At 44.7% G+C, this 14,571-nt stretch overlaps 1 protein-coding gene across 1 annotated transcript in view; it reads right to left on the minus strand.

The window, feature by feature from the left end:
• Window positions 1-14,571, minus strand: part of TMPRSS5 (transmembrane serine protease 5) — a 179,870-nt gene that overhangs the window by 123,808 nt on the left and 41,491 nt on the right. The window contains exons 3-4 of the mRNA XM_078683973.1: window positions 11,944-12,051; window positions 3,538-3,654 (exon numbers count right to left, since the gene is read on the minus strand). Coding sequence (XP_078540099.1) covers window positions 3,538-3,654; window positions 11,944-12,051 — 225 coding nt within the window. The remainder of the gene's footprint in view (window positions 1-3,537; window positions 3,655-11,943; window positions 12,052-14,571) is intronic.

The following is a 14,571-nucleotide window of genomic DNA, read 5'->3' on the forward strand; positions in this document are numbered from 1 at the left end:
TTGGAGAACCCAACCCCAATTTACCTGGAGAAGTCCAGGTTCTGCCTCGTGGTAAACCCTGCTCTCCCTTATTTTTACTTTTAGCTTATGGTAGTGCTAGTGCTGGGTGCATAAATATATTTAAAAAATATAGTTAACTCGTGTGTACCTAGTGTGTTTATCTAATATTTCCAAAAAGGCTAAGTGTTTAAGCATAAGCCCAATAATCCATCTGCTGGGACAGTTCTTAACCCAATTCTTTTGTACCTCACCTAAATTCTAGCAGATATACTGCAAAAATGTCATACTTTATCGTGGTATGGAAGAGATTATTTTAAATTCTCTAGAAGATCATCTGCCTCCTGCACTGTTCGCACATTGTGCATCTTATTATTAAACATGATGTTCAATTGGTCTGGGAATTTGAGTTGAACAACAGCCCCCAACTTCTTAAAGTCCTCCATTTTCTTTCCCAGCTCCCCATAGCGATCCAGAGTGACACGTGAAAGATCTGACCTAATCTCAAAAATGAAATCTCTCGATTTCAAAGATTTAAATTTAAGAGCAACAGTTAGAATTCTCTCTTTCAATTCAAAGGTAAGGAAATTGATTAGGATTTTTCTTGGTTTTGTTCGGTTAGGATTTCTCTTAAAAGTGTTTCTATGTATCCTCTGTATTTCTCACCTCAGTTCTTCTTCTGATAAATATATCTGCACTGCTTCTTTGACGAGGGCCACAGTAAAGGATTTTAAGTCCTCCCCCTCTTTCCCTTCCGGCACCTTCAGAAGGTGCAAATTATTGTGCCTGGAGTAGTTTTCTAGTGACTCCATTCGGTCTCGGAGTGCAGCTTCATCTTTCCTAAGTGAGGAAATATCATCTTTAGCCGCTCCCAGGTCTGTTTTAAGTTCTTCCACGGAATTTTCTAAGACCCCCGTCCTGGAGTTTAGAATATCAAGCTTTTTCTCTAGGAACTCTCAAAAAAGTCTGATGTCTCCCTGATTAGACTCTGAGATTGCAAAACCCTTTTTAATGTCAGATGCCATCGCAAGAAATAATAATTCTAACGGAGTTCCTGAGGCAGATTTATCGCTTAAAGCCGCCCCCACTCCCGCATTAGTATCCACCGCCGCAGCCGCTCCCCCATGGACAGCAGCGCAACTGGATCCACACCAGTTGGAAGATTATTTGAGGTCATAATCCCATTAGTTTCAGAGAATTTTGGTACGTCTGACTCCTTCAACTGAAGGGGCTGCCCGACCTACAGTTCGACCTGCGTCTCAACATGTACCACTGATAAATTAGAAGAACTTGAAGGCAGGCAAGAAGTAGGCAAAGTGTCTAAGCTGACGTTAAGCAGAGGGCAAGACCCCGGCAGGGGCAAAGGACTCTCTGTTGCCATATTGAAGAAAGAGTGAGACTGCTTCCCCAAGTCAGGCTGGACACCGCTTACCCTGAGAGCTTCCCCCTGCTTTACCACATCCAAAACTTGAGGCAAAACCTTAAAATATGACCTCAGCGAGGGGGTTACTTTAACTTTAGTATCCCAAGAAGGGCCTTTCTTCCTTGTATTTTTTGGGCCTTTTCCCTTATATACCCGAAAGGGAGAAGAACTTTCGTCAGTATTTTCCGCAGACTTCCCACCAAATAGCTCTTTATTTTCAGGAGGTGCTTTTGTAATATCTTTTAAGGCACTGCCCTCCCTGGACACTTGTAACTCAGGGTCTCGTGCTCTCCCACGGTATTTATGTTTTTCAAATTTAGCCTTTGACTTTGTTTTTTGTAGTCTGCCTATTTTGCCCGATTTACTTACTTCGATCTCAACCTCAGCCTTCGCCTCCGCCTGCTTTGCTTCATTCACCTTATTGCTGTTTTTCATAGGGACAGAGACGGGAAACCCCTTTCGTCTCAAATAATATGGTGCAGTATGGGAACCCGGGGGCTTTCCCAGTCGAGGACTTTCAATGCTGCCTTCGCCGACCCCGTGTTCTTGCACCACCAGTTTGTAGATGTCTTATGAATCCCCATGAAATGATCACAAGGATCACAATGACATTTACCACAAAACACCCATCAAGCTCCTGAGTAATTCCAACAACATTGCTGCATAAAGATTATGATTTTCTCCACAGTCAGAGATTATTCTCCTAATTTTGCTTGAGACTATAGTCGATCATTTCCACTTACGACATCCAGTAAGACCAACAGATAACTACTCTTTAGTACCAGAAGTTATTCTTCGGACTGCCAAGTACCTATGCCAGAAACCCTGCTCTGACACTCGGTACTCTTCTATTACACCAGTCTTTAGAATAGTTTGATATGATCACTAAAGAAATACACCTTCACAGTAGTTTTAAACAAATACAATAATTTCAATAAGTATGTTGAAGGCTGCGTTGGATGTGCAGTTATTACATTTAAGATTAAGCTCTAAGACACTTTAATTCTAAGATTTTTATAAACCTAAACAGCACTTTAATAAATATAAGTTTCGTTGACATGGCTGAGGTAAATATTATTGCCATGCAGCTGAAATCATGCTCTTTGGAGAAGCCCACCTCCTATCGACTCCTGATTGGTGGCCAACTGACCTGGGCCCCCATCCCTCTCTTAAGATTACAGTCAAAAATCTGGTTATCTGCCTAGACCAAGCCCTCAGCCTGAAGGAACATATTGCCCAAACAGCTGGCTCCTGCTTCCATGTAATAGGCCTGCTCCGCCTGTTTTTCCCCTGCTGCCAGATTCTACCCGTAAAACTCTAGTACAGGCGATGGTCCTAAGTCACCTGGGCTACTGTAATGGCCTGCTGATTTCGGCTAATGACGCCTCACTCAGCAGATTGCAGGTGGGTCAGAACACGGCAGCATGGCTGGTCCTCAATGTTCCACTTTGGACCTCTTCCCACCCTCTGCTTGTAAAACTGCACTGGCTCCCTACCGTCAACGGATTGAATTTAAAACATGCTGCACTATCCACAAGGCACTGGTCAACTTGGGCCCTTTTTACCTCTCCAAGAAATTGCTACCCTATGTATCTCCCAGATCCCTTCACTCAGGTGCTAAACATCTTCTGGTGGTACCTCGAGTAACAAGGGCTAGATTAGGAGGAAAAGTTCTCTCTTATCTCGGCCCCCGCCTCTGGAACGGGCTCCCCCTCCATCTAAGACAGTGTCCTGAACATCTGCAATGTAGAAAGATGCTTAAGACCTTCCTGTTCTGTGCCCGCTGAAACTACTGGAATCTGTTGCCTCCCCTCACAGTCTGCTTCAAGAGCAGAGATACCCCTTTGGGGTTGATTCTAGCACGATACAAACAAATAAATAAATAAATATATTCATTTTTGTAAATGAATATTGGTAAACCAAATCAAAGGAGACTAGGAGAGCCAAGAATATCCTGAGAAACTTAATGGAAAGGTACACGGACTACTACAAATAATCCACTGTGAATGTGTCAGAATGAACATTTGGAGGCCTGAAAATTGCTGTCCTAGTGATATCTTTCAAGCAGTAATGTAAAGAATGAGGAATCTCAGGTGGAAGAAACAAACTCTGATAACCTTTTTTGGGTGCTAGGATATTGAGGTCATTGTTGGTGTCGTTGCAGCTCCTCTTCTGCTCTGCATCTTGCAAGGGGACGGAGTCCTGGTGGGAGCGTGGCCTCATAAAGTAGTTCACTTAAAAAAAAGATACATATTACTATTGTACAACAATTGTAAAAGCATAGATAATTTTATTTCTAATCACGTCAGTGTCATGATGACATTTAGTTCAGCAGAGAATTCAATGGAATACATTATTTAAACATATTTATTTTTTACATATCAATGCCGTCTCCTCCTGCTTCCACACACTCCACATGCTCCGGTAGATCTTCATATGTCTCCCTGTCAACATCAGCAAAACAGTCACTAAATCCCTAGTCACCTGCGGCTGGACTACGGCAACGTGCTCTTCGCAGGCATCACCACCCTAACTCCTGAAGAGACTCCAGACGATACAGAACTCAGCTGCCAGACTCATCTTCAACCTCCTCAAATGGACACATATCACACCCCACTTCAGGAACCTCCACTGGCTCCCCATCCAGAAAAGATGCCAAGTCAAGATGTTGATACATGCCTATAAGGCCCACCATGACCAAGGACCAGCATACATCAACCACCAACACTCCAGACACCTGTCCTCTGCCTCCCTTGTCCTCACACACAATCCCTGCATCAACTGAAGCTACAGTGGAAGACTCTCCTTCTCCTACCTCTCTGCCAAGTCCTGGAACGACCTTCTACTCCACCTCTAAACATCACACTCCCTCCCAGAATTCAGAAAGGGATTTCAGACCTGGCTTTTCGACTGATAGTAGCACGAACCTGGCACCTGCACAGGTGATTAGTTATTTTATTTATTTATTTTATTGAACTTGTATTGCGCACAGCTACCCGCAATGGGTTTCCCGGCGCCAGGGACAGACTAGAGAAGAAATAACCAGCAGTGGCAGAGAGAAAAACAAAACTAAAGAATTTAGAACAGAAAGGTCTTTAATTTTTTACGAAAAGCAAAAAGGCTAGTTTCTGTTTTTAGCGCCAACGGGAGAGCATTCCACATCTTGGGTCCCAGATATGCGAATGAACGGCCTCCCATTTTTGTCAATCGGATCCTAGGAATCACAAGATTGCTATTGTTGGATGACCTAAGAGAGCGGCCAGGCTGATATGGCTGAGCAAGATTGAACAGATAACTGGGAGCAGAGCCCTGACGGATCTTAAATAGGAAGCACAGAGTTTTAAAGACCACGCGATCAGAAATTTTTAACCAATGAAGGTCACGTAGAGCTTGCATTGCGGACGTTCTCCGTGGAACATTGCGCAACAAGCGCGCGGCTGAGTTCTGTACAACCTGGAGTATATTGATTGTGGCTTTATCTGCTCCTAAATAGAGCACATTGCCATAGTCGATACGAGACATCACAAGGGCCTGTACGACAGTTCTTCGAGTGGACTCAGGCAACATCCATATGATCTTCTGCAACCAGCGTAGAGTATTGAAACAGATTGCAGCGACCTTTGTTGCCTGCTGCCTCATTGAAAGCTTATCGTCGATCAGGACACCGAGGTTACGGGCGACAGACACGGGGATAGGCAACGGACCCATATCACTGGGCCAGTGTCTAGAGCCCCACAGATCTTTATGTTTACCCAGAATAATCACCTCGGTCTTGTCTCCGTTGAGCTTTAGCAGATGCGCTTGCATCCAAGCTGCAACACGAGAAAGGCCAATTTTAAGGGCGGAAATGTCCTGAGTCCTGCTGCTAGACAAAGAGAACACAATCTGCGTGTCGTCTGCATATGAGTATATAGACAGACCGGCGTCCTCTACGATAGAAGCAAGTGGTCTGATGTAAATATTGAACAACAAAGGGCTCAATATAGACCCTTGAGGGACGCCGTAAGCAGAGGAATAGATCGCAGATTCAGCTTTGTTCGAGAAAACCTGAAAAGTGCGCTCATTAAGAAATGAGGCCACCCAGGCAAGCGCTGGTCCAGCAACACCGAGGGAGCAGAGAGACTCCAATAAGATGGAATGGGACACGGTATCGAAAGCAGCGCTCAAATCAAGAAGAATAAGCGCAAAGGTCTCACCGCTATCGATACCGTGTCGGAGTCGCTCAGTCACCCCAAGGAGTGCGGATTCGGTGGAATAATTAGCGCGAAAGCCTGATTGGGATGGATGGAGATATCCCACGTTTTCAACAAACTCATTTAGCTGAGTGTTAACATGACGCTCCAATATTTTGGAGCAGGCTGGCAGCAGGGATATAGGCCTGAAGTTAGCAAGGTTTGTGATGTCGGCACCTGATTTTTTAAGCAGGGGAACGACCATGGCATGTTTCCAATCCTGTTCTACCCGAGATTCAGTAAGAGAGATGTTAAGTAACTTCATTAGGAATCGCCGCGGTTCAAGGTCAAGTTGTTTCAGTATCTTCATAGGGACTGGGTCCCTCGGAGAACCTGACCTGATGCTTTTCAGGCAAGACAGGAAGGAAGAGTCATCAAATAATGTCCAGTTGTAAATGAACTCAGTAGGGGAAACGAAAGTATTGCCGAAGGAGCTGGGTTGAGAGAAATCAGTTGAAGGTAAAAGGGAGGCCAAAGATTGATAAATGCCCTCGACCTTGGATATAAAAAAGTCTGCAATGGCATTACATTGTGTACCATCTAAAGCCGGCAGCGCAGGAGTGGTATCAGCTCCTGTAAGTTTCTTAACTGTGGCAAAAAGAGTCCGAGGACAATTTTGCACTAAGGTGATTGTAGAGGCGATGTAGGAGGCCTTGGCACGTTTACAATTTGCGTGGTAAAATTTTAGTTCTTCTTTGTAAATCGCTTTGGAAGGAGCAGAGTAAGACATCCTCCACTTCCTCTCCAGGGCTTTACATTTAGCACGTTGAGTTTTAAGCTCATCCGAGTACCAAGGTGCTGGTGGGCGCAAGGATCTACATTTGTTGCTAGATCGAGGAACAAAAGCCGACACTGCATCTGTCAGCCAACCAAAAATGGGAGCATTCAAATTCTGCTCCGAGTTGATAGAAGATGGAATAGTCTCAGTCAGGCGCAGATTAAAAGCGGCTACATCAAGCCTGTCCCAGCGATAGGATGATTTAATTTCCTCCACATAAACACTGGCCAAATATAGACCAGGTGGTAGCTCGAAATGTATCGCATAATGATCAGACCAGACGAGCGGACGCGCTGAGTAAGTGCAGTCAAATGACAGAGTGGAAATAATAGGATCCAGAAGATGACCGGCAAGATGAGTAGCTCCAGAATTACAAAGTTTGAGGTTAAAAACCTCGAGATCGGAAAGAAAAGATTTATTGAGGGGATTATTAACATCATCTAAATGGATGTTTAAATCACCGAGAATGGTGAAGTTATTCGATTTTAGTAGTGTTGCTGTTAAGCAATCAATGAGTGAGGTAATCCATGACGCAGCATTTCCGGGCGGCCGATAAATTAGCAGACCGGAAAGCGTCATTCGAGGATTAATCATAATGTTATGTTATGTTATGTTATTTATTTTTCTATAGCGCACAGCTGCCCCAGCAAAGGGGCGTCCTGGCGCTTTGACAGGCACTATAACATAACACACAGTAAAAGAAAGGGATGACTATCCTAGGGCGGGAAACAGGAAGGTTTTAATCGCCTGCCTAAAGGCGAGTAAGTCATTAAGAGCTCGAGTGCACACCGGGAGCGAGTTCCATAACCCTGCTGCGAGCACACGGAAAGAACGGCCACCCATTCTACTCAGTTTAAAACGAGGGCAAACTGCCAGATGGAGAGCCTCTGATCTCAATGATCTCAGAGGGATGTAAGGAATAAGTAGATTGGCAAGAATTTTAAAGGCCAAGCACAGCGCTTTAAACTTGATCCGCTGCCTGACCGGAAGCCAGTGTAGGGCCGAGATGGTACCAGACACAGAGCAGTGTCTGGGGAGGCCCACAATGGCCCGTGCCGCAGCATTTTGCACCCTTTGGAGCCTAGAGGCCTCCGCCTGATTCATCCCTAACATCAGCGCACTCCCATAGTCCAGCCGAGATAAAATCGATGCCTGGACCACGAGCTGTCTGGTGGGGGGATCGAAGTACTTTAAGACCGGCCTTATGCCCCGCAGGATACCATAACACGTGGCAGCCACCTTCTTAGTATGGTCCGTAAAAGTGAGCGCGGGGTCCAGCCAAATGCCTAGATTTTTCACTCCAGCAGCTGGAATCGGGATAACGCCCAGCTCTGGTGGCCACCCCTGGTTTCCCCATAGCTCAGCGTGCTTCCCCAATACCAACACCTCAGTTTTGGTGGCATTCAACTGTAGGCAGTTGGTGCGAAGCCAGCTTGCTACTGCCACAAGACCCGCACGGAATCTGGGGGCCTCCACCTCAGGGTCTCCACTGAGTGTCACCGCCAGCTGCGTGTCGTCAGCATATGAGGTCATCGTCAGACCCCACTGTTTGACGACTGCAGCCAACGGTTTCACATAGAGATTGAACATTGTGGGGCTCAACGAGGAGCCCTGTGGGACTCCCAGCTCCAAGGGATGGATGATGGATTGGCCTGGTGGTATTGCCACTTTAAAGGTTCGATCAGACAAAAATGATCGAAACCACTGGAGAGCGATGTCAGTGACTCCAGCTTCCTCTAGTCGTTGGATCAGTATATGGTGGGACACAGTATCGAAGGCAGCGCTTAGGTCTAATAACAAAAGTGCTGCTGTCCGTCCGGAATCAAGTACCTGGCGAAGATGTTCAGTGATGTAAAGTAATGCCGTCTCGGTACTGTGTCCTGGCCGGAAGCCATTCTGGCTGGGATCCAGTATCTGATTGCGAGCCAGGTGCTCAGACAGAACTGAGTTAACGTGGGCTTCCGTTACTTTAGCTATCCAGGGCAGTAGGGATATAGGTCGATAATTTTCTGGCAACCGAGGGTCAGAGTTGGCCTTTTTTTAAATTGGAGTGACTACTGCCTGTTTCCAAGCAGTGGGTACCGTTCCATTGGACAATGACATATTGATAAGATTCAATATGGGAGCCCGACACAGCGGGGAAAGAGTGCTGATAAGAGCTGGCTTCAGCGGATCCAGAGGAGAACCTGATTTCACCCTGAGGCTAAGTTTATCAAAGACCTCAGTGGACAAGTCTGGTAAAGTAGCCATGGTCTCATACCCCAAAGAATCGGGGTCAGTTACCTCTGGATTCAGCCGGCATTGATTGAATCCTCGGTAAATTTTCTGCACTTTCTCCAGGAAAAAAATGGCCAGATTCTCACAGTGGGAGTCTGTGCAAATCACCTCCGAGGTGGCTCTTTTTTTCATAAGGTCCTTCAGGACCTTAAAGATCAGTTTAGATGGATTAGTACTGGCTGCAAATTCCTGAGCATAAAAAGCAGCCCGTGTTCTGCAGATGGCCCTGTGATAGAGCTTCAGGTCGGCAAAATACCGGATTTTCAGAGCAGGATCGTAAGATCTTCTCCACTCCCTCTCTGTTTTCCGGCAAGATTTTTTCAGCTCGGCAAGGGACTCATTATACCATGGGCTAGATGTTTTTGCCCGGCCTTTCGACCACCGAAAAGGTATAAGGGAGTCAAGAGCCTCAGAGATCCAAGTGCAGAACTGTTGGTAACCTTGGTCCACGTTAGCAAAGACGCTCAAAGGTTTCTGTTCCAGTAAACTGTAAAACTCTTCAAGTTTGAGTTTATGCCAAAGTCTTTTTAGAGTAGGCCTGTCCACCGATTTGAAAGACTTATCGTGGACAGGGCAAAAGGCTTCCACTAGCAAATGATCCGTCCATCCCATCTGCATCGGGTCTGACATCTTCACACACTCAAGCGTGGAAAAAAAGGGGTCCAGAATATTGCCCCCTGAGTGGGTAGGAAGAGTAACAAGCTGGATGAAAGTTTGAACAATGCTGCCTCACTACCTGGAAGATGTAATGGTTCCAGTTTACATTGGTAAATAGATTTAAAGATGATTGCAATTCCACCACCTTTACCTGAGGGTCTATCCTGATACAGCACCACATAGTTGGACGGAATGGCTGCGGCTATATCCGGACCCGAGCTGGCATGAATCCAAGTCTCGATCAGGAACAGAGCATCAGGGGATTCCTCAGTAATAAAATCGAAGATGTTTAATTTGTTCTTAGGAAGCGATCTACAATTAAGGCTCCAGAAATGGAGCGGGGGGGGAGAAGAAGTATGACCTTTAGTAGGCTTCCTTTTTCCCCTGTAATGCTTAACGCTCCGTTGTGTCTTAGAGAGCTGCATTTTGCCAGTAGAGAAGCCACAACCAGCACATAAGAAGTAATGACAGGGTAAGATGCATAAGGTGCAGGAAGTGGGGATACAGGGTCGCAGTGAGAGTAATGCCGAAAAAGAGTAGTATACACGACCAGCCAGATCTTGCTTACCAGAGGGCATGATGGTAAAAGTCAGCCCGTCCTGCAGCCCGTCCTCAGCGCGGACGGGCGCAGACGGGCTGAACTCTGGCGTAACTCTGGCGGAAGACCGGCGATCCCGCTGCGCGATGACGCTGCGCGAATGCATGACTGAAATTTATACAGGTCGAGCCTCCTAAATGAGGACTAGACCGCCGAGTGGATCACTCCTCACTCAAGATGGCCGCCACCGTGACAAGGGCGAGGGACCCGCGAAAAACACGGTGAAATATTTCAATTAATGTGCAGGTTAAGAGGACAGCCGTGCAGGTGAGCGAGGCCAAAGAATTTAAAAACTATTTAAAAACAGGGGAGAATGTCAAACTAAAATAAACAAAGATGCAAAAAACGGGGCTTTAAAACAACAATAGCTGCACCCTGGTCGAGCGCTGCACGAAATGTGCCAAAGCTGGTATAGTTACGCTCAACAAATCCCGATTGACAGGTTTTGCAGAGTATACAGAGGAGTACGAAAAATATTAAAATCGACCTCTACTGCTGATGTCAAGGATATATGCTTACATTCTGTTTTGATACTGATTAAATCTAACTCAATACTTTTGGCTTGCAATGGGAGCTCCAAACCTACACGAACCTTTTCTTGCTTCCAGGTAAGACAATGTCTCGTCTTATTTGTTTTGTCAAGAGCTAAATGATGTAGCCTTCTAAGAACTTGAATAGATTATGATATTTCCAGATACTGGTTGCCAGACTGTGTAAAATGGTATAGAATTTCATCAGTGGATTCAGCGTTCAAGAAGAACGAGCAGTTTTCTTTGACAAAACTGGTGTGACCTCATATGAATTAAGGTTCTCTGGCCACGAGGAAAGCGTGCAATGTGCCTTCACTTTGCTGGAGCACAAATCAGAAAGAGGTGTGAGTGTTGAAATCAAGGCAGGAATGCGGATTCTGTACAAGAATGTTTTGAAATTACCATTACTAAAGAGTCCCTGTCCAGAACACATAGCTTCTCAACATTTAGCACAAGATGTTCATATAAGGGGTCTGTGCGATTTAAAAAGTTTCTACCCTCCAACTTTGTAAAGATCCTTTGTAGAAATGTACATTCTGCTTGAAGCTTGGAAAAATTTACCTGGAAGAACATTTCTCTGGGACAGCCATTTCCTGCATGGAACATTGACCTAAGTTAGGAAAATCAACAAACGTTGCAAACTGAAAGAAGAGCAAGTTTGCTAACTACACTCACCCCTAGTTTTTGGAGGACTTTTCTCTCTGTACTGTGTTGAGCTCAGTTGCCTTGGAATATGGGTCAGTAAGAAGTATGTTTCTGCAAGCCAAAAAAGGCATCCACTTATGGAGGTGGGTACCATGAGCTCCAAATAACCAGGGCCTAATAGTTTCGCTCATGGGTGTTCTTGCGTCCCTTTCTCACTTTTAAGCTTTGTGATGATCATCGTTCACACGGGCAGTGACAGCATCAATAGTGATTCCACGTTTGTGGTGTATTCCGGAATAGTCACTATATCACAACCTCTGCCAAAGAAGAATCAAAATAATTGAGGAGCGTGACGTAACTTTGGTGCGCTGACAAAATGGCATACATTGTATTACAAAAGGATTAAATCATAGTACCACGTCCATGAATAGGAAGCTGCAAACAACATACCACACTATGAGCCAGCATAAGGCACATATGATGCAATAATTTAAATATCCAAATTTGGGTTGTTTTTAATATGATATGTTGAACTATTCTTAATTTGAAGGACAGGCAAGCTATGTCTAGGTATCCGACAGATAATAATATATCAAGTATATTTATGCAGCTGTGTAAGCCCAACTTCCTGGCTTTATTTGCAGTCTACACGTACTACAAAATCATAGCTTCCAGCATCACTCTGTTCACTTTCCCATAAATGTAAATGTAATCAGGCAAACAGATTGTCTCATCTTTCCATATCACTAGGTCAATAAACATTTAAGAGAAGATTAGGACACCACAGTCACATTGATTTTATGTACCGAGAAACCACAGTCCTACTGCTGCTCCTGCCAGGATCCCGATGAGACAGATTATTGCGAGGCATCTTTTCACAGTGCAGCAATTTTCAAGTGAAATTTTGGAGGTATCTGCAGAAAAAACAATCGATTCTGGTTGTAGCACGTTATTTTACTGAAGTGTATGTTTTTGACAATAAAAAGAACATTGTGAAAACAAAAAATTATTTTGTCACCTGGGAACCTATTATCAAGACAGGCGGTAAAATTATCGCCGCTTTAGCAGCAGAAAACTGCCGCTAAAACAGTGATAATGGGCTTGATAATATGCTCTATGGATTTCCAATTGAAGCCCATGTTAAATGTGAAGGGCATCTAACATGGGCTTCAATTGGAATTCCATAGAGCATATTATCAAGCCCATTATCGCCGTTTTAGCTGCAGTTTTCTGCCGCTAAAGGGGCAACATTTTATCGCCAGTCTTGATAATATGCCACTCAGTTATAAAAAACGAAAACTTGATTTCCATTAAGCCGTGAGACGCTTAATGATTTTTGGAAACAACATACAAATTAAACAGTAGAGAAATGTAAGTGTAACAGATTTGAAAGTTTGATTTCTTTCACTGAGTCATGTTGTGCCCCCATTAACCAATATAGTGAGTTTAAAATGCATTGCTAGAAACGAGGGTGCACAGTGTGGCTAGAAAGGAGGGGTGAAATAATAGACATCAAAGAAATTTCAGAATCCCCCTCAATGTGCTTAATCGGCCATCTTTCTGTCTTTGTGCTTGATGGCACTAGGGCAACACTGCTGAATGGATTTAGGACTTGTGTTGTCCTTGCGTGACCCAAATGGTGGCAAGCCAAAACAGGTCCTTGCATGGGATTCACTAAGTCACACACGGGGATATTTTCTGCCATGTGTGACTTTGTTAAAGAAACGTAATGCAACGAAGTGGATTGCACAGCGTTGCATTACATTTCGTCGTGGGAGGCATTCTATGGGTGAAACATGGCATTCCCATGCACCCACCCATTGAATTTGATGCAATCCCAGATTTACAAATCGTTGTAAACCTGGAACTGCACCAAGTGGTGCATCTCCCACAGAGAGGTATATGTATATTTCTCCTTGATACTTCCTCCTTCATTCCTGCATTCTGCATCACCCATTGAAAAACGAAATTGCCACTTGGGATTGATTTTGGCCAGGGATGTGTCCCTCCATGCACAAAAACATTCCTTCCTGCAATGCAAGCACCCTTGCAGTATTGCGCAAAGGTGCCTCAGTTGGTTCTAGGCAGACTCAAGTGATCCAGTGTAGGTAGAGAGCCGAAGAGCACCATATCTTAGTTAATGTGGCACTGTTCAGATCTCTCCCGTTCATGCAATGCAGCACAGCAACTTTGCATGCTGCCCTGTGTTGTGTGAAGTTTTAGAAAATATGACCCCTACAGCAGGGCCGCCTTTAGGGTGGTGCGACTGCTGCAGTTGCACCTGGCGCTAAGCTCAGGGCGTGCTTTTAGAAATACCTTTTGAGTTTAAAAGCACCTGTTGCAGCGTTTCCTTGTGTGCCAAGCAGATTCACACAACAATAAAAGTGTCAAGATTGCTCTAGTGATTAATGCTCCTGCTGGAGAGAGATTAGAGTTTTGTCTAGTGGGATCTTTGTCTCATCATAAAGTAGTGCAGAGGGGTAATATGCCTGCTGCAAAGAATGGGTACAATGCAGATCACAGCACTGTGTGTTATGTGGATAGCTCAGTGGGTTATTGCTTTTGTCACAGAGACACTTCTCTGACTTGCAGTTCATAAGTTGCAATTCTAAAAGCACAGTGACCTATAAACTGTCATTAAAGAGCAGCATACATGGTATAGGTTAGAACATTGTCTTTCCCACATCTTTCATTATCTTAATGTTACTAAAAAGGGTTTGCTAGAAATGGGGCTCTAGTTGGCAGTGGTTTGCACCCTGTCCAAGTAGGGACCCTCACTCTAGTCAGGGTAAGGGGATTGCACAGCTAAGATAACCCCTGTTCACCCTCTTGGTAGCTTGGCACGAGCAGTTAAGCCTATATCAGAGGCAACATGTAAAGAATGTATACATACACACACAGTAACATAGTACAAACACCACAAAATGAGTCCACACACGTTTAAAACAATAGCCCATATTCATCTGAATAAAACAAGACCAAAAGGACAAACATACAACATGCACAAGTAAAGATATCACTTTTCAAAGGTTAAATCAGTTTGGGCCATAGAAATCTATGAATACGTTACTTTTAGCACAAAATACCTTGGATGCATAAAAATTCAAAAAAGAAACAGGCGCAAGGGTGGTGAGGTGACAGAAAAGCAAAGGGATGCCTTTGTTCCTTACTCCCAGGGAAGGAGATGCGTTAATTCCTTTCTGTCAGGGGAGGTTATGCGTTGGTTCCTTAGTGGAAGGGGAGGTGAAGCGTCGACGTCCGGACACGCACCTCGGTTCTTTACTGCTGGGCCACGTCGATGAAGAAATCGGCGCCAAGGGACGATGCATCAAAAACTCAGAGGTGCTGCATTGATTACACAGTGATGAAGCAGGTGCTGCATTGGAGTTGGATCGGTGTGTCACAGACTTCCGTGATACGGTGCTCGAAACTAA

This window comes from Lissotriton helveticus, chromosome 3_1 (genome assembly GCF_964261635.1).
Source record: "Lissotriton helveticus chromosome 3_1, aLisHel1.1, whole genome shotgun sequence".
NCBI classification, from domain to species: Eukaryota; Metazoa; Chordata; class Amphibia; order Caudata; family Salamandridae; genus Lissotriton; species Lissotriton helveticus.